We start from the raw sequence: 27,331 nt of genomic DNA, 5'->3' as shown, positions 1-27,331 counted from the left end.
AATCAAGAATCTTTAAAAGGCGATGCACACTGGTGGTACACCCACACAGATAATTTAAATGATTTCTGATTGATTTGTTCTCTCAGCACTGTGTGGAAACAGTCCTTGATTGACATCTCCCTCCCTCTTGTGTTTGCTATATTTTCGTATTAGTAGAAAAAGTTCGGTGACATAATTCCCAGCATAGCTCCACCCTACACCACGGGCTTTAAAGGAGCTGTACTCAACATTAAGAACATTAATATAGAAGCAAACAAGTATGTCAAGATATAGTGGAGTAATGGTGTCCTAAGTAGAAAATGAAGTCCCTCTCCCTCTGTCTGTGTTGTTATCCAAGTTTCTCTACTGTTTTTTTTGATAGCAAGTCCGACTGTGCATGTATGTTCATGTAGTGAGGTGAGACCCGAGTGGAGGCAATCCCATCCCACTTTTTTAAAGTATTTCGAGTACAGCTCCTTTAATTGTCTTTAATTTTTACGTTAATTGCCTTAAATAAGTCATATTTGAACATGCTGAGTTTAAAATACTGGAATCGTAAAGAATACAAAATACTCACTTTGTGTTGCTACAACCCTGCTTAAATTGTGCTTTATTGGCATAACCCTAATTAAGTACAGTTTTACCAAAACAGGTTTACAATAGACTCTTTTTCACAACATTTTGCCCAACTATGTCAGTCCCATTAAATGTCCCAGCAAGCCATGACAGTTAGCCAGCATGTAAAATACCAGCAAACTGGAAGTAGCTCAAGTAGAATACGGTCTTCTTAATGTAAGGATTACACATGTGCTTTTCTACTATCACAAGCCCAAATATCGCCTGTTAAAAAGATCTATGGAAGTATAATATTCAGCTTTTAAGAGTAAAAAAGCAAAAAAATGTAATGGTGAAAACCAAATAAAAACCCAAAGGGGAGGCAGATTTTGAACGAGTTCAGTACAGTTTAATTTGTCGTTCCCCCTCTTCTGTTCCTTTAAGCTGTCACATGTTCTCAATTGTCAGTTATTTCTCCAAGTGTGTATTGATAGAACTGCTAAATATAAATCTTTTTTTTTCTGTCTTCCTTTCTAGTTGCCAATTATCTGCCTGTACTTTCACTCCTTCTGCACACACAAATAGATTTTGATTTCAAACAAACCTGCATTCCATTGTATTGATAGATTCCTGTTTTTGCTTCGGTTTCTTTGCTTTCTTTATCTGAGTAGACTCTGCTCTCCCCTGCAGCTCCCCCATCTTGCCCTTTACCACACATCTGCCATTTCATAATAACTGAACCTTCATTGACAGTCATGTGTCACGCTAAATCCCAGAGGAATTTTTCACTCACCCACCTGGCTCTTTCCTTCTTCATCTCAGTCTTCTTCTCTCATCTTCCCTCCCTCCCTTCTCACGCCTCGTTTCTGTCATCCTCCTTAACCCCATCTGCCTTCATCATCTATTCCTGAGATCTCAGCCCATTCCTCTTTTTGTTCCTGTCACTCTTTCTCTCTCTCCTCCCCTCCCCTCTTCTCTCTGCCTCCTTTCTGGACACTGTGAGTGGAACACAGATTATGTCAGACATTTATAAAACCGGATTAGCTAGGATCACCTTCATGCATGCACCCCCACACACACACACGCACAAATATAGATGTCTCCATACACCTTCATTTATATCCTAATTTTTACTGCTTACATTCGCAAAAGTATGTGGACATACCTGTTTACATGCTTTTATGTACCTTTGGTCAGGGCCTATGTTGCAAATAATCTAATGTTGCACCATAAAGTGATCCTAGCATTGCATAGCAACAATTTGGGCAAAGTCCTCTCTTTGACAATACCACCGTGCACAAAGTAAGGTCCGTAAGGAAATGGCCTCTTTGGAATTTGATTTGGAAAACTTTAATTTCCTGCACAGTTTTTTGACTTTAACACCATCCCATTTGGGATGAACTGGAATGCAGACTGCATGTAAGGCCTTATCAAACAACACGAGTGCCCAACCTTACCAGAAGAGTGGAGGCTGTTGCAACAGCCTATTCATAATTACATACGTCTATGTACAGTATATATACACGAACACTTGCTACACATATGCTGACTCTATTTTAGTCTTACTCACACATATTTTCCTAAAGCACACACAGTCAATGACGCTAAAACCTCATGACATATGATATTCAGCAGCAGCTCTGACTCATATAGTGCACCTTAACATTTCCCAAATAACTGTCAGCTTCATGTAAATTAGCATGACACAGCACTGTGTACAAGAGCAGCATCCAGAGAGCCAGAATCAGTTAAAAACAATAAGTACCAACTTTCTCTCTGTGTCTCTCTCTCTTTCTTTCTTCCTCCAATTTTTTCCTGCCTGTATCCCCCTCACCCATCCATCAATTTCTGACTCAGCAAAACAAGTCGGCAACAAGGTCATCCGACTGCTGTTGCTGTGGAGACCAAAGATTGGGGGATTTTTTCCTCCCCTCCTTTCTTGTACTGCAAGGCAGGAAGGTGGTGGTGGTGGGGGGCAAGAAGTAGTGAGAAACATAAAGGTATGACAGAGGTTAAAAAAAGGATAACACTGCCAGCCATTTTGGTTGAAGTGAGATTGAAAAAACCTTTATTAGCAGTAGCACAGTGACAAAGTCACCCTCATAGGCAGCACTGTTAAGGCTTACAGTTTCCTGTATGGTATGCATGGCTAAACACTTCTATGATGCAAGGATTTTCTAAAGCTATATAAACCAATATGCATGAAAGAAATAAGTTCACAGTCACAGGGAAACAGTCATACTGTAATCATCAAGGTGGACAAAGCAATAGAAACAGTTGGTTAAGATGTACCATCCATCCAATTAATCCAAGACCTCTAACAGTCATACAAAATGCCAAACGTTATGAGCTTCACAAAACAGTTTTTTTATTCAAAGACTTTTGAATTTCATTGGTGTTGCTGCTATTTTGTGCATCCCTTGTATAGCTTGATTTAAGCCTCATACAAGCGCTACAGCACTCAAGTATTTTAAGTATTTAACTTGCTCTTGTCAAGATGTTCCGGATGTTAATTTCGGTCAGTTTCACAGAATGTTGCCTAAAGTCGATGCATTCATTAGTTTGATGTTACAAGATTGATCAGTCCTGTTTATATATTCTTCTTACCTCCTTAATCACTATATTAGTGTTGGAAAGACACTTGAACACTATGGTCTTGGCTGGGTCTTGACTCAGACTGACTGGACCTAGTCTTAGACTTGACCTGAACTTGATTAAGTTGTTCTTGACTATGTGAAATTAAAATAAATGTTCTATTTTGTATTGTGAGAACCTTGCAATGAATTTAGAAATAGTCTCCAAAAATACATTACCATGTTGTACTGCCAAAGCACACTGAATTAAGGAAGCCACCAGATTTGTGATGCTTCAGCTGTATATGATGGTCTTACAACATGGTCTTGAAACTGACGACAAGGACTAATAAGATAATCCTCTGAGATAATCTATTAATACTATAAATTACGAGAATATTCATGTTGATTTTCCTAGTATTAGCAGTGAAATTTCTATATAGTAGCTATGCATAGCCTGTCATTCATATAAGCTGAGCTATTTCTTTCTTTCAGATATAAAATAAAAGTGTCAGCATTTCACATCCTGTGAGTGCTTTATGGTTGGACAGAATGTGTATTTAAAACTTTACTCCACCGATCTGGTAGTTCAAGAAGGTTACAAAGCAAAAAACAAAAACATGGTTACTCACTGCTAAATTAAATGAGTGCTACTTGTTAGTCATCTGCAGTATTTTAGATAGCTTAAGTAATAAAACCAACTGCACTATAGAAGCATTTTTGAAGACAGTTGTGGCTGACCAGCCTCTATCCCTGAGCTTACCCCGTTCTGATGCTCTGGGGTTACATGGTTCTGCCTGGTCATCGTCTGGGCCTGCAGCAAGGAAGGCAGTGAGGCATGGCAAAAATCTGCTGCAGGGACAGCAAGCTTGGCTCTCAGCTTTCCCTTGCAAATCAGGCATGGCTTTACATGCATGAATGTGTGTGTTAGTGTGCAACTCAGCGACCCAACTGCAGCATCATCCCTTCAGTGAAAAGCACAGAGCTAAAACGTGACCAACGGCCTGCAACTAACTACTAGGCCAGCTCCCTCTTGCTCTTGCATGTCCATTGTTTCTTTTTCACATCTATCTTTAAATCTCTTTTGCAGAAGAATACACACTTAATCTGTCACACTATCCATTTTCTTTCCGGTCCTTGTTTATTGTTTTGTCCACACTGTCCTTGCCCTTTGCGTACCTCTCTCTGTCTCTGTTCTATCATTTCTGTCCCTGTCTTTCTGCCTGTCCGTTGTTTGAAGAATGTAGTCGGATTTGTTAGACAAGGTACTTTCTGTATGTTTGCGGATACTCACAGCTGTCCATCTTGCATGTCAACAGTAGATAACATTTTTACAACCACCCTCATAAATGTCAAGTAGAGTAACAGCTCCAAAGACCCCAGATTATAGTGCTGAAACAAGCCAGGTTTGATTCTTTACTTCCACTGAGATACGCCCATGTCAGTATTTTACCTTTGTCACTGAGTGTCACTCTCTCCACATCAGCTAAAACTGCTGACTTTGCATTGTCAAAACTGTACACCTGCTGGTGCACTGGCAGTCATGTTGCAGGTTGTCGGCAGCAGACAATACCCCTGATGTGCTGATAGACTTCTGACTTTGTCTTTTATTTCTCTCATACACACACACACACACACACACACACACACACACACACACACACACACACACACACACACACACACACACACACACACACACACTATATGACTGTATTGCTGTCTCGTCTCCCTGCTGCACCAAGGCCCACTACTAAAGTGACAGAGGTGCACAACATGCTCATGACAGGACGATGAGACATCCAAGGGTGCTTATAACATGCACTAATGCACACAAATCCACTAATTTGTTACATACATACATTGCATGATGAACAAACACAATCACGACAACTAGAATCTAACCTTGTGCGTCCATTTATATAAAATTTCAGCCTAGAGACTCGCGATGCTGCTGGCTGCAAGCCTCGGAATTCTGCAGTAAAGCAGGAGGGGCAGAATCGGGCTCCTATTGGCCCGCTGGAAGACTGAGACGCAATCAATTGGTCTGCGATCCCATCACCGATGAGACGCTCTCAATTATGATTGGCCTGCTGCGTGATATGTGGGCGGGTGTAATTGTCCTCGGCTCACTCATTTGCCTTGGACGGCGCTTCTTACACTGGCGGAGTGGTGCGGTTAGAGGAGTACTGCGGTAACCGGCAGAGCCGCGGAGGGACATCGAGTCTAAAAAGGTAGCAGTGCGGCTCGTTAGTTCCGCCGGTCTTTCACCGCAAGTATCAGAGAGCAAAGGAAGGAAGCGCATCCCCGCGTGATGCTCCGCTTGAGACCGCAGCATTTCATTTGAAAGACGTCTCACGGGGGGGGAAAGATTGTAGCCTAACCCTTTGGAAGGTTTGACAGACCGTTTATTTAAGCCCCCAAAATAGATTTTGTCAGATCTATAGATAACTGCCCTGACGTCTTTTTCATTTTTCATTTAAGCAACCCTGAAAACTGAGCACATTCTCTTTTATTTTTCAAGGCAAGGCATTTTGATAGGCCTTTAATTCAACGCGAGGGGCTGACACCTCTCAAGCCGTGCATCACCTGAGAGGAGAAGAGTGACTGCGCCAACATGGGGGTAAGACCGACGATTTCAACTCTTTAACTGCGTTGTAGCCCCCCTGAAGTGGCCTCAGAAATGAGCGGTAGCCTGATATGTTATTCTTAACGAGGAAGGTTTGAGGTGATGTCATTTTTTTCCCCCGTTATGGAAATCCCGTTTGTCTGAGTGACATTGACTCTAATGCGGAACTGTGTTTTACCCTGGTCTCACAGACTGCGACAAATTGATGTAGCCAGTAGCTCCCGTCTAGTGCGGCTATAGACAGCAGCGGCATTCAACGGCTCACTATGATTTGACTTTAGCCTGGTTGTGATTTGGGAAGAAATATAACGTCATGTTGTTTTTTATGATTCACTCACCGATAAGCACCGAGGTAAAATATAAATGAACTGGCGCCAAAGAGCCACGCGTAGAGCGGGTGTATGGTTTAGAGGTTGTCAGTATGTCATATATATTTCAGGTCTCTGATAGGCCTTTGACTAGGCTATAACCTTGCCAACCATGGTAGGCCTTAATCGGTTTATTCTTACCGAGAGCTCTCGTGCGGGACCGAGGGGGGAGGGGGATGGGGTGCACGTGTTTGAAACCTATTTTGTTCAACCATCATTATCCTGAGGTTTAAAACATTTACATTTAGAGGCACAAATGTAGCTACACAGTTATGCTCCATGACTTTGTCAGTGATGCATGAACACGATGTGCTATGACCTCCTTCATGCCCTCGCTGCCTCCTTCTCCGCCCTCATGCCCTCTCCTCCTCCTTTAAACACCGCTGGCACTGCCCTCTGCGCGGTCTGATCCAGCACAGGAGAAACATCTGGCGATGAACCGTTGGGATGCTGAGCCCATCGCGTCTTTACAGTGGACGCTGTCGGAGTCTCATCGGTACCCTTGATGACCCATGCGTCATAATGCGGTTACCGGGAATAAGCGCCTCACCAGCTTATTTCCCCTTTAATTTGTGACATAACAGAGTCTCGATAATCGCCAACAGTGAACACATTTGCACATTTACACATTACAGATTAAAGAAACGATGCGTCCATGGAGCAAATGGCCTCTACCATAGGAACAAAATGTGCTCGTTATGGATGAGAGTTCTCATCTGCTGTGCGCACCGTTAAATCGTTTTAGCATCCGTTCCGTTTCCGTTCATGTAGATAAACGTATTAGTTATGCAAATAAATCAAAAGAGGCTGGTGGAAAAACACAGCGCTCCTGCAAGGCGCTGATGCAACTGTCGATGTGAGCTATATTGCGCAATTTCTGCTCCATTTCCATCCTGCAGAAGGAGTTGTAATTTTTAATCTCCGACCGCGGCCTTTCTGCTGAATTATGCGGTGGCATGACGCTGCATACAAGGGACCGTGCGGTGCTCAGACATAAAGGCAGTACAAGTCGATGTCATCGCAGTTACACAAGCATCTGAAATGGCTCTACCGAGAGAGACGGTCAAGATGTTTTATTCGGGGGGGAAGCTAACCCGGCAGCATAAGTGGGCACTGCGTCAAAAGGGATGGGAGTGCAGAGCGCTTACGCATGAAAGCTGCTGCTGCTGCAGCTGTGTGGAATGGGATGTGTCATTTCGGAAGATGCCGCAGCTCTCCAGAGTCTGGCATTATAAAACGGAATATGAGCGTCCCTGGTGATGTGTGAAGGGTGTTTCCTTGACTTTCACTCGATGCATGCTGAGGTCACCCTGGATGCGAAAGGGGATGGAGATGAGGGGATGGAGATGAAGGGATGGATGGATGGATGGATTGATGGATGGATTTATGCGAGTACCGAGTATCGCGCTTCCTGTCCTTTCTGTATTTCTTTCCGCGAATTTTGCACTGGCGCACTGTGCGATGGCATTGCCAGCTGTCCTTTCCCAAGGCCGCAGGGGACATCGCTTGCGACGTGCCTTCTGCGTCAAACCTGGGGCGGGGCCTCTGGTGTGGAAATTCCCTGTAAAGAGCTGTGATAGGCTGGCACTGGGAGCACGCAGAGAGGACTGGGCTTAGAGACAGCAGTGATGCTATAGAGCAAAGCTTGGGCATGTGTCAGGGATACTAGAGAGACAACCGGCACATTTTGTCTGGCATAGAGGTAGATCTGAAATTGGCAGAACATCTCTAAATAAATATCGTTTCTCCTCTCTCCTCTCTGCCTTGGTGCAGCTGTACATGTCTGATGCTGATGAGACTATAGGAGGCGATTTTCACCTTCAGACATGTGACACTGGTGGGGGGAGGGTGCTGCTGCTGAGAGAGCAAGAGGGACAATGAGAGCCAGAGAGGGAAGGGCAGATCACTAGTGGCTGGTCTGCAGGTGTAGAGAGAGGGAGAAAGATAGAGGGATTTAAAGTGACAGAGGATTGTGGGGGAGGGCTGCCTGGCTCTATATCTTGTTACAGGATAATGACCTGAGGCTCACATTACCATGGCTCCTGTTTCATCTTAGTGTGCATTGTGGGATTGGTTATCAGGGGGACAGGACACAGATGGCATAGGGAGAGGAGGGAAGTGGTTGAGTGGATGATTTTCATAGGATGTTGACTGAAGGGTGAGCATGGCAGTGGAGAGGTTGGAGAGGTGTGGTGTAGGTGGGCTAGTGCCCCAGGAGAGTCAGGAGATTAAAGAGATATAGAGGTGTAGTGGTAGCACTGAGGATTTGTCAGAAGGTCATGCAGGCTGGTGACCAGGGGTGTGGTTGAGCTGCTTTGGATGCTTAATGGCTGAGGAGAAGCTCCTGTTAATGTCCAGATCCTTACAAGACTCACTAATTACCGGTGTCATGATGTCAAGGTTTGTAGAACAGCCTGCACTTTTATATCGGCACTAGTGCGACGTGTGCTGTGATGGAGAAGAAGTTAGAAGGTGTTAGTGGAAGGTAAATCAGGAGTTTGATGTGAGTGGCCTCTGCAGAGGCCCAGCCCTGAGTTTGGTGCAGAGTACTGCACATCCCTCCCCACTGCACCTGCTGCCTGATGCTGATAGGCTGCACTGTACCACAGCTGATCTGTCCCATGCGTCGCAGGACCCAATAGAAGAGCACGTCCATACAGGATGTGATCAACCTCATGATCTCTTTGACGGCACAGTCAGCCGGGATATTTCTGCCCTGTGGCCTAGGGGTCCATTAAGGTCAATATGGTGACCTTTGAAATGCCCCTGCATTGTCCTCTTTAAGCCTCTCTTAGGCCTCTGATCAATAAATACCCACTGTAATGAGGACGATGTCCTTAGTGCGAGTACTGCTGAAGGACAGAGTCCAGATTTCTCTTGTGCCTCAGCAAAAAAAAAAACGGGAGTGTAAGACTAATGAGACAAAGCCTGAGCAGTGAGCTGAATAACAGCTTTTGTAATGCTAATAAAATGTAAAGGTCAGGACTGTCTCCTTCATACATTACTTTAAAACAGGATTACAGTAGACCCAGTGATGGACTCACAGTTTTCAAACATTAACATGTTGATGGTCTTCCATAATGAGAACGATTCAGAGGAGTTAGGTTGCCTGACTACAACGGCATGACTAATTCAGGGTGTTGTCCTGGAGATGTGTGTATGTTTGTGAAGTGTGTGTGTGTGTGACTGTAAATGTGTGTGTCCCTGTATTCCCCTGTGAATTCAGCAAAAATGTCAAATTGTCATACTGGGCAGCCAGAACTGACAAAGGCTTGCTAAAAATACAAAAGTGAACAGAAATACTGAACACAACCGATCCTGTTTTGGAATCATGAAGCGACACATGCATGATTTATTTCTATTTCAAATCTAGTCATCAGTGGCGTGTATGGATGTGCTTGCATGCACATCTGGACAAATCTGTCTGACCATCTGCCTGCTGAGGAGTCCGAAGGTATGCTATCTCACACCTTGGCAAGATGCCGTGGTCGCTACAAGCACCAGAGAACCAAGATTTACAATGCTAATCTAGACCAGACGGCCACATTCGCACACAGACACACCAAGACACCAACTACAGTGTAAATATATCCATCAGAGCTCATGAGTTGGACAGTATGTTGTCTAGAACAAAGATTCACAGTATCACAATTGTCTCTGTGGGGTGAAAAGATAAAGATGATGATGGGACGGACAGATGGACAGGAGGCAACAGAGTGGAGGAGGGCAGTAGGTGTTACAACTTGAGTTGGAAATTTGAGCTGAGTTGTGTTTAGTTGAGTTTCTTACTTTAGTTTATTTTCAGTTTTTAGGTAGAGCACAACATAGATGATTTGAGAGCTAAAGAGAGTTAAACTCTCTGTATGTTTGTGTTTATGTGATTTAGCGATTTTCTCTTGGTGCTTTCTCTATTTACATATACTACTATACAGTATGTACATGTTTAAATTTACGTTTACGTTCAAGTTAAAAAATGTTACCCCTGAGACATTTTTACACCATCTTTTCCCTTTCTTCTTCACATCTGATATCTGGAATCTCCTCGTCTGTTCACTCTGTTAAATAGAAAGATAAGAACCTTCGTATCACTTTCAAGGCTGAGAAAGATAAGTGAAACAAATATCTTATACTTATACAAATATCTTATAAATATCTCTAACAGTTTCTTTTACAAGGTATTCAAATTCTAATCTTCTGTTAAAAATAACTATCTAATCCATGCGTTTACTCGATGCTGTGAGAAGACATTCACCAAATTATTGTGCACTAAGACCTAATGATAATGTGGAGATGGCATTCATGCATTAAATTCTCCTGTCAGAGAATTGCAGAGAAAGAAGAGATGTAGAGAGACAAAGAGAACGAAGCACATGGGCTAATCCAGTGTAGTAATCAGACCAGCTAATCCTAACAGCTATGTCCCTCGGTCCACAGCCTGAGCCGCCCACTGCGTCCCAGAGCCCATCCATCCTGCTGCAAGAAACAGCAGATGGCCGAATGACCTTTCAAGGTCACACACACACATGCATGCAGTGGCACACACTTACACACCACACGCATGCCTACAGATGCAGGAATTAAATTACAAACCAGCATACATTATAACATGCAATACTCAAATGTTATGCCTATTCATAAAGGTGTCTTAAATGTGCCCCCCCCACCCTTATTTAATCATTCATAGAGAGGATAGACGGAGACAGAAAGTGTGGTGGTGATACTGTTTTAATAAATTAAGTCTCAAGGATACCTTATTGATTTACAAATAAAAATCCATAACATGCAACACAAAGTCATTTATGATAACTGTGAATATGCATAGGCCTCTTTGACTGACCTGTGCAAAATCACAATATGACCGTATGAGTCACCCTTTATTGTCCATGAGCTAAGCAACGGGCCAGGTTTGAGACCCGGGGCCTTTACCTATAAAGACAGGTAGAAATACAATATGCATCTTGGCTTTGCTTTAAAATTCCGACATTTTATAAAACAGTTATGAGTGTTTTTTAGCTCAACTGTTCATTTTACAGTCATGGTCATCAGGAAAAAACACGCAATAGGGCCATGATGTCACACTCAGGTGGTCAGTGAGCTGATGTGATCCTGCATCTGGCTGCTCCGTCCCAAGAGGAAGTGTAGACTCATATGTTGGTATGACAAATACAGTGGTGGTGATCAAATTTAGCAGGGTGGTATTTGTTCTACATACAAACCACTTCCTCATATGAGTTACACATGAAGAGAAACCAACATCTGTGTGTACATGCACTTCAGTTTTTCCTTTTAGTCCCTCTGTGTGCAATTAAAGGGGAAGAAGAACAAACTACATGCCGATCCCAGTCAAATTCGCCATCGGTGGGCATGCCTCGACCCGTTGTCCTTAACATTCTTGACGTGAGAGTTCTCTCAGATGCCACTCCTTGGGACAAGAGACTTAGTGGGTACATGATGTACTCAACATAGCAGAGTAGTATCACTTGATTTCAGACTGCATGGTACGTAAGAGATCAAAATTTACCTTGAACATAGCCGATTCTTATACAGTGTTAACTGTGACTATATTTCAGGAGGAAATGGTGAGTGAAAGCTCTTGTCTTCTCAGGACTCTTGCACTACAAGTTCTGAGTTATGTCTTATCTTTCATCACCGTATTATTTCACAATCACTATGTCTCTCTCTGTCTCATTGACTCCACGTCTCCCTCTCTCTCTCTGCCGCAATGCGTGTAGTCTCCACACATACGGAATGTAGCCAACACAGTGACTCACCTCTGCTCACACAGACACAGGCACACACACAAACACTAATTCCTTAAACCAACTGCCTGTCTATGTTAAACAGCAGTGAATACAGTGTCCAGTTACAGATGCATCAATTATTACTTGTCGCAGATCACATCAGGGGATCCTAGGAGTACTAGGCCACTGTTGAGCTTCATCACCGTGCCAATGGCCTTGCCGGTCACCATGGTTACTTGCCCTCCAAACACACTCGCTCATCAGGGATATTCACGAGGACAAAATGCAAGGTTTAGTTTGGTCAGTCGGGGCAGGCCTGCAGAATAATTTATGATCCACACACAACCACATGCGTGAAGCCAACGACTTTATTGAAATATTGATACTTTAAACAGATTTTAAAAAGCCTTGTGAATGATTGCACTATGTAATCTATAGAGGAGCATCCAATGCTTCCATTTCCTGACGATGTCAGAGACGTGTCTGTCCATCAGTCTGTTTGCCTGTGTGCTTGTGGGAGAGCGGGCTTCTGTAATTCCAGCCTCAAGTCTCTGTTTCCTTCCTCAGGACAGAGGGGGGTCATTACATTACCCAGAGCTGTGTGAGACAGCTGGACACACACACACCTTGATGTTTCCTGCAAATGAAAGGATACTCAAATTGTTTATACACAATATACTGTAGACTTCATCTTTGCTTAATAATTCAAATCAAGGTGGAGATGACAGAGACAGACAGACAAACCAGAAACAACTTACTAGACAGTCGTATAGTTATAAGGCTTTTACTTGTTACATGTATTTTTAAAAAATGTTAGCAACATAGAACATTGTAGGTGCAATGAAGACAATCTTATCAGGTAGCAGGGTGTGTATGACAGGGGTAAGGAGAGGCCAACTCACTCTCTCTCTCTCACACAAAGGTTTACAGTATGTTGAGTATCTGAAGTGCCAGGTATGCACTTAAGATACTCAACATACTGTAAACACAGACACAAAATAAATCAGCAACCCCTCTATTGTCTTTGAGTCATGCTGATAACTACTCATTCACATCCGCAAACGTGCACAGTGATAATATAATCTATTAGCATATGAGAACACAAAGTCACACACACACACACACACACACACACACACACACACACACACACACACACTATAAGTGAGGTTATGCAATCTATTAGAGTGGGGTTATTGTGGGTCAAACACTGACACAGAGCCAACAGACAAAGATGGTCAATATCTAATTAGAGGCATGAGAGAAGGGTGACAACAGCTCCTCGCTCTCTCGCGCGCTATCTCTCTCTCCCCCACTCACCCTACCCCTTTCTCCACCTGCCTCTCTCGCTCTTTATCTGTCCCTGCTTCTCACCTCCCACTGTTGTCTCCCTTTCTCTGTGCCCAATTGTGTCTGTCAACCCTCTGCGTCTCTACTTTTCACCACATATCGCTTTGTTTGGTACTGCTCTCCATCTCCTTACCAACCACTTCTATTGTCTTGGCATATGTGTGTGTGTGTGTGTGTTTGTGATAGGGAGAGAAAGACCTGAGTGCTTCATATTTATGTTATCAATTTCAGTGTGCATATGCTCAGAAGAGCAGGTGCGCCGTTGAGCAGACAATGGCCCCCTAAGTGCGTATTTGCAGCGTTTCTCATTGTCTGTGGACAAACTAGCCATAACAACAATATTATACCAAATTGATACTTACACACCTGCCAGTCTGTCATCTTTCAGATTATAGTGCCTTTTTTGACACCCGATTAGAAGTTAAGTCTGTTGCTCTCCATATTATTCAACACTTTCAATTTTTTTCAATAGAGATATGGAGCCATCATTCATCCAGTTAATCTCCATAATACGTACATATAAGTGATGTATGTGTCAACACCGCCCCACACATCCTCTTTCTCAATCACACACACACACACACACACACACACCCACACACACACACACACACACATCCATGGTCAGTCTCAGAGGGGATGAGCAGCAGTACTTTTCCACTGCATCAGTTTCTGCTTTATGCAGCCTCTGCCTCACCAGGCCTGCCTGGTCTTGCTGCAGCGAGAAATCTGCTCACCTGCTCTTTTGTTGCAGAACTATGTGTGTTTGCACGTGTAGGCGTGAGTATATTTGCAGTCAGGGCGAACAGCTCCTTCCCACTGACATGCTACTCTCTGCCTGACATGCTTAAACGAATGGTGTCATTGTTTGCTTTGAATTCAGCAGCGACTGTTGAGCAGCCCCTGCGCTCCACATTTAAATATGTGAGAGTTCAGCCACATGTTGTTTCCTGAAACCCTTTTTATTATGACGGCAAACCAGAAAGACAGGTTTTTAAAAAAAATTTAAAAAAATATGTAAAGGCAGGATTTCGCAAGAGTTTCGCACAACAGCAGTACAACTCCCAAAGTGGAAAATGCACTGCCAAGTTGATCTTTGTTAGTCACATTTTGGCGCACTGCAGGTTTGTGTTTTGGCACATAAACATATTTTTTTAGCATTATGTCAACAGACGGATCCATTTGCTTCTTTGTATTTCATATATTTGATATCAGATGCAAACAAAGTAGTTAAGCAGTACCCCTACATGCTGTTCCCTGATAATATAACTACCTGATTGTACCACTAGAGGGTGCTTACTTTATGTCATTGAATTTCAGCACACAGTTGTTTTTTTTCTAATTTATGTTATCATTGAAATCTTAACCTTTAACTCCATTTTTGTCACAAATACCTTAATTAAGAATATTATTCCAATTGCTTATTAGTTAATACATATTAATGTTTCTGTCCGATTTAGGGTAAATGGTGTTGCTTCCATATCAGCTGGACCTTGCTACCATTTACACCATCGGTATATATGTGACTGTATTGAGCTGCCACTGAGGGCAGGTTCCTTGATGACTTGGTAATGTCAGTGAAGGGCCTGACCACCAGGGCCCACCCACACCTCCAGGGAGGAATTCTTGCCTCTCTATGTCACCTCTGACCTTTGATAAGGGACATTTGTATTGATGTGGCCCTGGAGTCAAGCTGCTCTCCTTCTTGACAACAGGCTAGAGTTACAGTTCTAGACCTAGAAGAACTAGAGTGTGCAGTGCTGGAGAAAATCTAGGTTATTAATAGTCCACTCGCGTCTTATTTAACAACATAAGCCCATTTCTGTGGGAACAATTAGAGTGAGGAGAGTACCCAGAACTACATGCAGTGCAGTAAAGTGGGCAGAAGAGGACAAGGACATTTGATGTGTCTGTGTGCGTGCATGTACTGGAGACTTTCTTTTTTTTTTTAAGTAATCTTGACATCAAAGTGTCTCTGATGTATCTGGTCTGATAGCGTAGAACATACTAGAATCTAATCAGAAAGCTTCTGAAGAGTATAAACTCTGTTGTCTCTCTCTCTATCTCTCTCTCTCTCTCTCTCTCTCTCTCTCTCTCTCTCTCTCTCTCTCTCTCTCTCTCTCTCTCTCTCTCTCTCTCTCTTTCTCTCTCTCTCGATAGATAACTGAAAAAGAGAGGTAAAACCTACAGGTTGAACCATTTGCACTTGATTATGTTATGATGTGTCCAGCAGGCTATTGTGGACATCAAAGTGAGCATTTGATCAGTGGAGATCAAATGGATGTGGCAGAGCAGACAGGTGGCACATGCTTTAATGTCTGGTGATAGTGCACTCTTAATTTAGATGTTACCAGGGTACCTTTTTTCTTACAGCACTCATAATTCCTCTGATGATAGTAGTAGGTTTTATATGAATGCTTTTCATTTAACCTCCTCCTCATTAACTGAGAATAATAGAGAAAAAACAGGCTACTTCACAAGGCCACTTCACAAGGGAACAACGTTATTTACTGTATAGTGAAAGAAAATAACCTCACAGCCAATTCAATAAGGCCCACTGGTTTTATTTTGTTTGCAGTCAGAGTTAATGTTAAATACTGTTTCGATTGCCAGGCAATACAGCTGTCTGAACAATTAAAGCATTTTTTAGAGACAAAGTATAGTTTTTTTTTCTGAGCCCAGACAACAGTAACAATTATACACAAAGGCTCACAGGCTACTATCTCCTTAACCTAGTCGGAAGGCATGTATAAAACATGTGTGTGTGTCTGTAGTATGGGCGGTCAGACAGTTACCGCGTTGCCACCACACAGGACAAAGATGACCGATCCCCCAAGAAGAAGAAGGGGGGAACCAAGGACATGGATGACCTGAAGAAGGAAGTGCCCATCGTAAGTAAAGTCGTCTTCTATCGATGAATACTTGTGGAACTGAATGTTGTCGTAAAATATGTTTGAGACCAATTCACCTTTGATCTCATCAGTCAAAAACTGATTCATTTGACACATACACTTCCCTCATTATTTTAAAAAGATTTTTTTTTTCATACCATCCATGCATTTTTTTGGGTGTGAGTAAATGAAAAAAGGAAAATGAATTGACACCAACTATGTTGGAGAGAAGGAATATCTTTCTCATGCAGGCCAAAACAAATGTATTTTTTCTGGTAAGAGGGGCGTCATCACTTTGATCCCAAATCCCAGCGCAAGAAACAGAAACTGGGGTCGCCATATCTGGCTGCCCTGATACTCTTATCTCTCAGGTGAACTGCATGCGTGGAGTACATTTCCAATTACCTTGTATGAGTTATTGGATGTTCTGAAGAAGAAGAAAAAAGCTCATTTTCTCTCTTTTATATTATGATTCTTGTTTTAATTTGGACTATTTACTACAAATCTTTCTTGCATGCAAAAAAATGGCAACTACATCATATTAAACATGTTTAATTACTATAAAGTATTGATTATCTCTGTATCTTCTTTTCAGACGGAACATAAGATGTCCGTAGAGGAAGTATGCAGGAAATTCCAGACTGACATTGTCCAGGTGAGTTGATAATATTCATTTCTTTCAGTATGTAGTTATGGTTTGAGACTGTTTTCGAGTTGACCACTAGGTGGCATACTTCTATTGCTTTATTACCATTTTTGACAATAGACAGTCTATCCCAACAGTCCCCTGGACTCCGTAATACTACAGAATGTATGAGAATTTTAACAAACTTCATCAAATGTGTGCTTTTTTTGGCTTTGCATCAGTGAAGTTACACATCCCAATTATTCTGTGCTCCATCCAGGGTTTAACCAATGCCAAGGCAGCAGAGTATCTGATCAGGGATGGTCCCAATTCTCTCACCCCTCCTCCCACCACTCCAGAGTGGGTCAAGTTCTGTCGCCAGCTGTTTGGTGGATTCTCCATCCTTCTGTGGACCGGCGCCATCCTCTGCTTCCTGGCATACGCCATCCAGGCAGCCACTGAGGACGATCCTGCAGGAGACAATGTGAGCAATTCACACACACGTACTAACACATATTCACATCTGGAACCATTTCACCTTATTTACACACCAGTCACACTTCTGACACTTAAGTACAGACATAAAAGCAAAGCAATTTGAGCATCCCACATACTGTATCCAGTGTTTTTCCACAGACCTTACTCACATATGTTTGACTTTCTCTCTTTGTCTCTCCCTCCAGTTGTACCTAGGTATTGTGCTCACAGCTGTTGTCGTCATTACTGGTTGTTTCTCATACTTTCAAGAGGCCAAGAGCTCCAAAATCATGGAGTCTTTCAAGAACATGGTGCCCCAGGTAAATACGTGTTTGCTTAAAAGAAAACAACTTGTGTGTGAAAGCTTATTTTGATTACTACTGAAAAGGGGACACTTGCCGTAGCCTTTAGAGGGAATATTTTTAGGATTTTTGAAAAGAATTGTCAGAAATTATGGGTCTTAAATACCCAGTTAATGTGACTTAGCAGAAACACTGGTGCCTCTATTCATGTATGTCTTCTACTTTTAAGTTATGCACCCTGTATGTTTTTATTGGATGCTGGGTTTATTGGGTTGCTGTCAATATGTTTAGTCTGAAAAAAATCCTTTCACATGAAGGGATAGAAAAATTACTTTGTTCTCTGCTGTAACTCCCCATATTCTGAGGGACTGTTTCTTTAAACAGGGGCCAATGGGTTTTATTTTCTAACCATCTCTAATATCTCGCTACAGCAAGCGTTGGTGATCCGTGAGGGTGAGAAGGTACAAATCAATGCTGAAGAAGTGGTGGGCGGAGATCTGATTGAAGTGAAGGGAGGAGACAGGATTCCTGCTGACATCAGGGTGGTTTCTGCTCATGGCTGCAAGGTACACAAACACACACATACAACAAAGAATACCCATTTCAGCATCTTCGTTATCAAAAGTCAATCGATATCATAGGTTAAATATTGAACAGATGTGATGGGTTATAGTCATTGCAATGCCAGCTCCATTTACTTCAATAGAACTGGCTCTAAATTCTAATGAGTAACAATGACTGTTACTTCTTTTATTTTCCTCGACACATACATTCCAGTTCCCGTTCTTGTTGTATGCTACATGTTTTGCTTTTTCTGTTTCCCCTTTAGGTTGATAACTCCTCCCTCACAGGCGAGTCAGAACCTCAGAACAGGTCACCTGACTGTACCCATGACAACCCATTAGAGACCCGAAACGTTGCTTTCTTCTCCACCAACTGTGTGGAAGGTATGATCCCCATGGCGGTAGTATTAAATGCCTTTGTTGACTTGTGTGCCTTTGGTTGTTCGGCCAACTTGAGACTAAACTGCAATACGTAATTGGGATCTTTAACTGAGAAAATGTTGTATATATGCTAATCACACAGATACTGATGCTGCAAATTATATTTTACAAGATTATATTTCTGTATTTATCCCAAACCAGGCACAGCACGTGGCATTGTTATCTGCACTGGAGACCGCACAGTCATGGGTCGCATTGCTACTCTGACCTCTGGCCTGGAAACCGGCAAAACTCCCATCGCCAAGGAGATCGAGCACTTCATCCACATTATCACAGGCGTGGCCGTTTTCCTGGGTGTCACCTTTTTCATCCTGGCCATCATCCTCGGTTACTCCTGGCTGGAAGCTGTCATCTTCCTCATCGGCATCATTGTGGCTAACGTGCCTGAAGGGCTGCTGGCCACAGTCACTGTAAGTGGACACATAATTAGATACTACTTTGACCTTTTTCATTTAATCCTGAAATACTCTGGTATCATATAGTTTTTGCAATATGTTCTTTTGGACACATAACATTTTGTTTCCTTTATGTTTGTTTGCTGATTATAGCACTTACCTTACCTTACTTCTTTTATTATTGGTTGGGTTGTGTTTTGTAGCTTTGTTGCTATATTAAGTCTCTCTTTCATTTTAAAAGGTGCTTCATCGGAGATACATCCAAACACAATGATAATGAACATTGTTTAAAGGAGCTGTACTCAAAATACAGAAAGAAAATGAAACGTTGGCTGTGATTGCCACCACATGTCCCACAGCCCGTTCCCCATTACTTGAAATATATTTTTTCACAGCAACACACGCTAACATGCACGCGGGGTAGAATCAGCTATTAAACAAACTCAAGATTACAACACATTCAGAGGGAGAGTGACTTAATTCTCTGCTCAGGACGTCATTACTATATATATAATAGATTGCTGGTGTGTTATTGCTCTGATTGCTGAGTACAGCTCCTTTAACATCATAAATGTATTTGTCTACAGGTATGTTTGACCCTGACTGCCAAACGTATGGCTAAGAAGAACTGCCTGGTGAAGAATTTGGAAGCTGTGGAAACCCTAGGCTCCACCTCCACCATCTGCTCTGACAAGACAGGGACCCTGACCCAGAACAGGATGACTGTGGCCCACATGTGGTTTGACAACCAGATCCATGAGGCAGACACCACCGAGGACCAGTCTGGTTAGTGAGAACTGAGCATACAGCCACCACTGATGAAATATGTATACTGCTGTAAAAGGAATAGATGATACCTAGAAATCATGGAAGTTAATAATAACCACTCTTCTGTTTCCGCTCCAGGTGCCTCTTTCGACAAGAGCTCAGTGACATGGCTGTCTCTAGCCCGTGTCGCAGGTTTGTGCAACCGTGCTCAGTTCAAGGCAGGACAAGACCAACTGCCCATCCTGAAGCGTGATGTTGCTGGTGATGCCTCAGAGTCGGCCCTGCTGAAGTGTATCGAGCTGTCCTGCGGCTCAGTCAGGGCAATGAGGGATAGGAACAAGAAGGTGGCCGAGATCCCCTTTAACTCCACAAACAAGTACCAGGTACGTTAACAGGTTTTATTACAGATGTGTAGACAATATAAAACCCATATATGAACAAACACAGTATTCACTACATCAAATTCCTCCTCCTCTAGCTCTCAGTACACGAGACAGAGGATCCAAATGACAACCGCTACCTGCTGGTGATGAAGGGAGCCCCAGAGAGGATCCTGGACCGTTGCTCCACCATCCTGCTGCAGGGGAAGGAGCAACCTATGGATGAGGAGTTGAAAGAAGCTTTCCAGAATGCCTATATGGAGCTTGGAGGGCTGGGAGAAAGAGTACTGGGTAAGGATAGATGTTGATGAGAGATGGATGTTCAAAGATACGGAGGAAGACAAAAAATTGGGATTTTATTTAGTCACATGTAACTGGAAAATATATTCTCCACTCTGTTTAGTAATTCCCTGTACTATGATACCTTACCATTTAATATGACATTAGTTTTACTTTCATTGCTTGATAGCTTATTTGACCTATACCGTTCGACTGCCCTGCTAAAACCATGTATTTCCAAAACGGAAAAGACTGCTGTTGTCCATATTGTCTAAGGGTTATTTAAATGGTTTCTGTATGTTTTCTCAACCCAAAAATAAACATCTTAAAAAAATTAATTAAAATCACTCAAATCATATTATAAAATTCATGGTTTTCATTGGACAGTGACTGGAAGGGACAATATGCTACTTAAAGTACACCAGTTGCAGTAATAGTGGTGTGCTTTCAAAACTCCTAGTTGCGGTAGAGGTGACTAAAGTTAATGTATTTGACAAATTCCAAAATCTGCAACAGCTCAAGATCATAAGCAAAACATTTTTTTTCTAGCTATTGAAAGGTAATTTTCTGATGTAGGGATAAGGATAGAAGATCTGGGTCATTCTTAGGGCCATCACAAATCAAACATTTCTTTCCCCTCCAGGTTTCTGCCACGTGCTGCTGCCAGAAGACCAGTACCCCAAGGGCTTTGCATTTGACACAGATGATGTCAACTTCCAGACGGACAACCTTTGCTTTGTTGGCCTCATGTCCATGATTGACCCTCCCCGTGCTGCTGTGCCTGATGCTGTTGGCAAATGCCGATCTGCTGGTATCAAGGTGAGTTTTTTTTTTTTCACACACCTAATATATTGTGTGTCAAAGTGTGTTTATGATCATGTGATTACTGTGATTTTCTGTCCGTTGCTCTTGTTAGGTCATTATGGTCACTGGAGATCACCCAATCACAGCCAAGGCCATTGCTAAGGGAGTGGGCATCATCTCAGAGGGCAACGAGACAGTGGAGGACATTGCAGCACGTCTCAACATACCTGTCAGCCAGGTCAACCCCAGGTAAAGAATGATCACACAAAAACAGTCATACAAATAATGGTAAATTATGAGATCCACAACAAAGCTTCAATGTCCGTGTTCAGGGATGCCAAGGCCTGTGTGATCCACGGTACAGACCTCAAAGATCTGTCTCAGGATCAGATGGATGACATCCTGAGAAATCACACAGAGATCGTCTTTGCCAGGACCTCCCCACAACAGAAGCTCATCATCGTAGAGGGCTGCCAGAGACTGGTTCGAGCATTTTGAGATTGTTTTTTAATTTAAAAAAAAAAGTGTTTGCTATGACTTGAAGAAGTAGGAGTGAAATCTTTAATCCGAGCAATGCTGTCATTTTCTGGTGGCTTGAATATAAGAAGACTGTGTTTGTTTTTTCTTGAAATTACTTTGGCTGCATTCAGGGACTGTATTTATAAGTGGTATTGTATTTTTTACAACAGCAGATGGCGCTATTTATCTGTTGAATGAGGACTCCCTGAGTGACACATGAAACATATTTTTTTCCACTGTGAGATGGTTAGATTGCATTTGAGACCCCAAAAAGTTGTTATTTCAAGTTGATTAAATTAAATGAATTTTAATATATATTATTGCTATTTAAATGTGACAGTTACATTTACAGTTTGTTCAGGTTTGAAAACATTAAGATTGTTTTGCAAACAGGGTTGTTTTAAAATAATGCCAGTCAAGTTCATGAAGCATTGCCTTGTTTTATAACCTTGTGGTCATATGAATGAAGAGTACTTATCTAAGTAGCTCTTAAAATTAAGATATCTGGGTAAATGAAGGATAAATACATGTAACAAATATCACTTCTTCTATATATTTCTATTGTATAACCTCATCCCTCACCCTCCTCATTCTCCCCCAGGGTGCCATTGTAGCTGTGACAGGTGACGGTGTGAATGACTCTCCTGCACTGAAAAAGGCCGACATTGGTGTTGCCATGGGAATCTCTGGCTCAGATGTGTCCAAACAAGCCGCAGACATGATCTTATTGGATGACAACTTTGCCTCTATTGTCACAGGAGTAGAAGAAGGTGAGAAGAAACCAAAGGACAGAACTGGAAAATTTGACCCGTGATCAATGGCGCAGTAAGACTTAGTGCATGATGTAACCTGTCTGTTTTTCTCCCTGCAGGTCGTTTGATCTTTGATAACCTTAAGAAATCAATTGCCTACACCCTGACCAGCAACATCCCAGAGATCACCCCCTTCCTGTTTTTCATCATCGTCAACATTCCCCTGCCACTAGGAACCATCACCATCCTGTGTATCGACCTGGGAACCGACATGGTGAGAGCTGATTGAACCCTCTCTCCTGTTTTTATGCTCAACACAGGCATCACTGAGTACACCTCCTGTTGATAATGCACTAAAAGTTCATGTTTATCCCTCTTCCCTCAGGTGCCAGCTATCTCACTGGCTTATGAAACAGCTGAGAGCGACATCATGAAGCGTCAGCCTAGGAATCCAGCCAGGGACAAGCTGGTGAATGAGAGGCTTATCAGCATTGCCTATGGGCAAATTGGTAGGTGAAAAGAAGATTGCTGCTGCTGATCCAAGCTGTGAATTATCTTTTATCTGGATTGAAGTTTGATCTTAGGTTGCATGAAAGTAATTTTGTGTTAAAATCAACTTTAAACCACCGTTTATTGTTCACAAACAACAACAGCCAGATTATCTTTGGTCCTAATGTCTAAAATTATCTGAAGGAAGTTGAACGTTTAATTAATCTTTCTGTCTGTATGTTTTTCCTCAGGAATGATCCAGGCTCTGGGAGGCTTCTTCGCCTACTTTGTCATCTTGGCTGAAAATGGTTTCCTGCCCACTCAACTAGTGGGCATCAGGCTCAGATGGGATGACCGCTCTGTCAATGACCTGGAAGACAGCTATGGGCAGCAATGGGTAAGTGTGTTATATTAGCGTGTTTAAGTGATCTATTAGGTATGTTTTGGGGTTTTGTTACTTCATCTTACTTTGTATATGTCCTCCTGTCCTCAGACATACGAGCAGAGGAAGATTGTGGAGTTCACATGCCACACAGCCTTCTTTGTAAGTATCGTAGTCGTGCAGTGGGCTGATGTCATCATCTGCAAGACCAGACGTAACTCCGTGTTCCAGCAGGGCATGAGGTGAGGCTAACAAGTGCACGGCGATACGTCCTTACATGAATGTGTCTTTTTGTCAATAAGCATTAGCATGATACGATCTAAATCAGGGTGACACATAGCTCAATGTCTGCACTGTAATATTTGTTGTGTTTCTCAACCCAGGAACAAGATCTTGATCTTCGGCCTGTTTGAGGAGACAGCGCTGGCTGCCTTCCTGTCCTACTGCCCAGGCATGGATGTGGCACTCAGGATGTATCCTCTAAAGTGAGTGCTATTACCATGTACCACTTGTATCACATGGATACACATGCAGTCACCATGATATTAAGACATATTGTATTATCTGTTTACTTGATTATCTTGTAATCATTGTTGTTCTCTTGTCTTGCCCACAGGCCTAGCTGGTGGTTTTGTGCGTTCCCATACAGTTTCCTCATCTTTGTTTATGATGAAATCCGAAAACTTCTCCTCCGTCGGAACCCTGGAGGTTAGTATTTTCTATCCTTAATAAGAACTTTACCCCTTTAACCAAATTCTTTTTAAAGGAGGTTATGTTGGAATACTTCTTGGCCTGGTGCAGTAACTTCCTGCTAGTTTCCTGGCAAACTCACATGACAACAAGAGAGAAAGCATAACTTACATTTACTCCTGTAAAACTACAACAACAGCGGCCCGGTGGTGGTCGGTACGACTCCGACCTGCGGCCCTTTGCTGCATGTCTCCCCCCCTTTCTCTCACCCCATATCCTGTCTGATCTATATAATACAGGCTTGAAAAACTGCCAAAAAAACTACAACATACAGTTTTTACACAAGTTATAACATGCTAACAGTGAGCTTTAGAGGTGCTAGCAGGCAGATTTAGTTGTCTTCGGACAGAGCAAGGCTAGCTTTTTCCAGGCTTTTATCCAAGCTAACTGACTGCTGGCAGTAGAATACTTCCCAAAATGGTAAATTGGTGCTTTAACGAATGTCAGTTCAATGGAAAATCCTCGTAAAATAGGTCTTGAAAACATTGAATTAACCATGAGCTTTTCTGTATTTGTCTTTCTCTCATTTGTTCTCCAGGTTGGGTGGAAAGGGAGACATACTATTGATCAACGGAGCAACTTCGCTCAAATCCCCTACATCTTCCACTTATTTCTCTCCCCTGTCACTCCATCCCTGGCAAGACACACCTCCAGATGCCCCGACCCCTTAAAGACAAAATCCGCTTTGAAGCAATTTTCATCACAACTGCCCCAAAGATTAAAACAGCAAAAGCACCTTTACAACTTTCTACATTGACCCGCCCCACTTTCTCCCCATCTCCTATGATACTCTTTGCATGTGTTCTCTCACTGCTGTGTACATAAACCAATATATCTACCAAACGGCAGCTGCATATTGTGTATGTAGATTTGAATGAGCTAAGGATACAAAGGGAGTGTCTACGCTCTGCAAAAAAGGGCCATCCAGTTCCTTCCCCTCCCTGTTCTTCCCCTGCTCTTTCGCCCTCGTCTGTCTCTATACCTTCGTTACCCTCTCTCTCTTTTCCCTCCTTGCCAACCCTTTGCTAGCCCTCCAATCACACACTGATGTAAAGATCACACAGTGAGATCCCACCGCCGACACCACTTCGACTGCCACCTCTCGCCTCCGTCTCCTGTCTGTGGAGGACCAGCGGAGCGGTCATCTCCCCGTTGTTCTCACTGCATCCATTTTCCTTCTCTTCTGTTCTCAACGGCCACAGTGTTGTTGTTTTTTAATATGTGGGGTACGGGGGGTTTCGATGATTTTACTTGTCTTTTTTATTTCTATAACGGGAGGGGGGGTACGTGAGAGCTGCTTTTCCTCATTTAGGCCTAACAAAGCACACCCCATGGCATCCTGTCCCCTGTCTCTCTCCCTCTGTCTCTCACATCCCTCCCCTCCCTTCCCTCCTGCCCCGTTTGTCTCTGTTTGTGTGCACTGTGTGAACCATTGTCCTTGTTAATAACTATTACAGTACATTCCCCCTCCCCCCAAGTTGGTAAATACAACTCAATCTTTCTGTGTGCTCTAGGAAATCTATATAATTCTATACTGAATTTAAATGAAACAATAAAAAAAACACAAGTTGAAAAACCGCTCAAGAGAGACATTCATGAAGAATAACGTCAAACAATATTGGTGATATAGGAAAAAGCGAGATACTTGTCTCTCTTTTTGTTTTTCGTTTGGTTTCAGTTATTTTTGCTGGTTTTTCCGGAGGCTATTCTAAAACTGTAACAGCAGAGCAGGGTTTTAGATTGTGTTTTTACCAAAAGACACAAGACACCAACCAAGGCTTTCAGGTTCCTGTTACTGCAGGTGTGCCGGTATGATGTGGTGCAGTGTGCTGTGATGTGGGAAGTGGTGATGCGACCATCCGCCTGGGGTCCAGCTCTGGTTCAGTCCAGGTCCTGGTTCAGCCCGGTCTGGCCCGGGTCTGTGTGTATATGTATGTTTTGGGGACCAGTGAAGGGCCAACGCTCTCAGACTGTGTCTATCTCAGATAGCTGCAAAAGTTGAAATTCAAGAAGAAAAAAAAAACACAACTAGTAGAACATTTGTGTCAAATAAACGAAACCAACACCAATAAAACATCTAGAACATTTAATACAACCTAGACCTGTCTGTGTGTCTTTCTGTCTCTGTTTTTACTCATGTATAACGGCATACTATTAGAATATGTGTATCTCCCTTCGTCTTTATGTTTCTTTACTCTTCTCTCTTGAAAATGGCTTATAATATGCATCACTCATCAAAGTTGCATGTTATGACAAAATAAAAGGATTTAATACCAACCTATACAATAGAGCTGAACTATGTTACATTTTTGTTATGCCTGCAAAAAAGAGCTTTTTGATCCCTATGGTCAAATGTAATTCACCATGTGTTTGGCAGCATCGCTGTCAATTGTAACAGGTTAATGATATTACGCCCTCACTCCATGTAAATGGGATAGCTTCCCACATGAACTGATACCTTAAAGTGGGCGGCTGTGGCTCCAAGGTAGAGCAGGTCGTCCTCCATTCAAAAGATCGGAGGTTCAATCATCCTCTGGTCCGCATGTTGAAGTGTCCTTGGGCAAGACACTGTACCCCAAATTGAATGTGGTTTAAATTATTACTGTAGATCAGATTAGATGATGGGCAAGTAGCTGCATACTGATGTATGAATGTCTGTGTGAATGAGTGAAGTAGTGTAAAAGCTCCGTAAGTCAGAAGAATAGAAAGGCGCTAAATAAGTATGAGTCCATTTATATATCTGACTCTTTTAATCAACACATATATTCAAATGAAAAGTTAATTTATGTGGTGCAAATGTGTTGATTTCAGTCGTGGAGTACACTACAGCAGAAATGAGAAAGTAGAGATATGAGGATGGGATGCCACCTAGTGCTGTGAATCTACAGTATATGCACTTCAACCTGCAAACTGTTAAAGTGCCATAGAAGGAGTTGGCAGCTACCCAGGCTAATGCACCAAAAAACAGTGTCTGACATCAACGTTCTTAAGGTTCAGGGTGAGAATCAGTCAGGAGGAGCGTCTTAGAGGGAACAACAACCTATTTCCCCCTAACTCGTCTTTCAAGACTATAAGAAATCAGAAATAGTACACAAATGATTGGTTCAGGAAGCAATACCAACTTTTATGATGAATAGGCTAGGTTATTTCCTGCAAATAAAGCAAGACAGTATATCTTTTATCCTGAGGGAACAGACTGTAATTGTGCTACCTCCGTGCACCACACGAGTCATCCATTTTAAATTAAACTCTTATTGCCCACACAAATCAAATACATTATACACAATATACTATAATGTGGAAGATAAGAGTTGGGTGG

The 27,331-nt window shown here is 42.5% G+C and overlaps 1 protein-coding gene across 1 annotated transcript; it reads left to right on the top strand.

The window, feature by feature from the left end:
• The first annotated feature begins 5,309 nt into the window (after positions 1–5,309).
• On the top strand, positions 5,310–26,242 carry atp1a3b (ATPase Na+/K+ transporting subunit alpha 3b). The gene is made up of 22 exons (XM_083918135.1): positions 5,310–5,730; positions 15,970–16,086; positions 16,682–16,741; positions 16,992–17,195; positions 17,395–17,508; positions 17,922–18,056; positions 18,320–18,437; positions 18,636–18,904; positions 19,477–19,675; positions 19,796–20,040; positions 20,136–20,328; positions 20,960–21,135; positions 21,233–21,369; positions 21,453–21,603; positions 22,241–22,409; positions 22,511–22,665; positions 22,777–22,900; positions 23,132–23,277; positions 23,374–23,504; positions 23,646–23,747; positions 23,879–23,970; positions 24,551–26,242. The coding sequence occupies exons 1-22, from the start codon at positions 5,725–5,727 to the stop codon at positions 24,577–24,579; spliced, it is 3,072 nt and encodes a 1,023-aa protein (XP_083774261.1). The 5' UTR covers positions 5,310–5,724; the 3' UTR covers positions 24,580–26,242.
• The last annotated feature ends 1,089 nt before the right edge of the window (positions 26,243–27,331 follow it).

Source organism: Echiichthys vipera, assembly GCF_963691815.1.
Source record: "Echiichthys vipera genome assembly, chromosome: 8".
NCBI lineage: Eukaryota > Metazoa > Chordata > Actinopteri > Perciformes > Trachinidae > Echiichthys > Echiichthys vipera.
The sequence above is the reverse complement of the archived record's forward strand: the minus strand, read 5'-3'. Positions and strand labels throughout refer to the sequence as shown.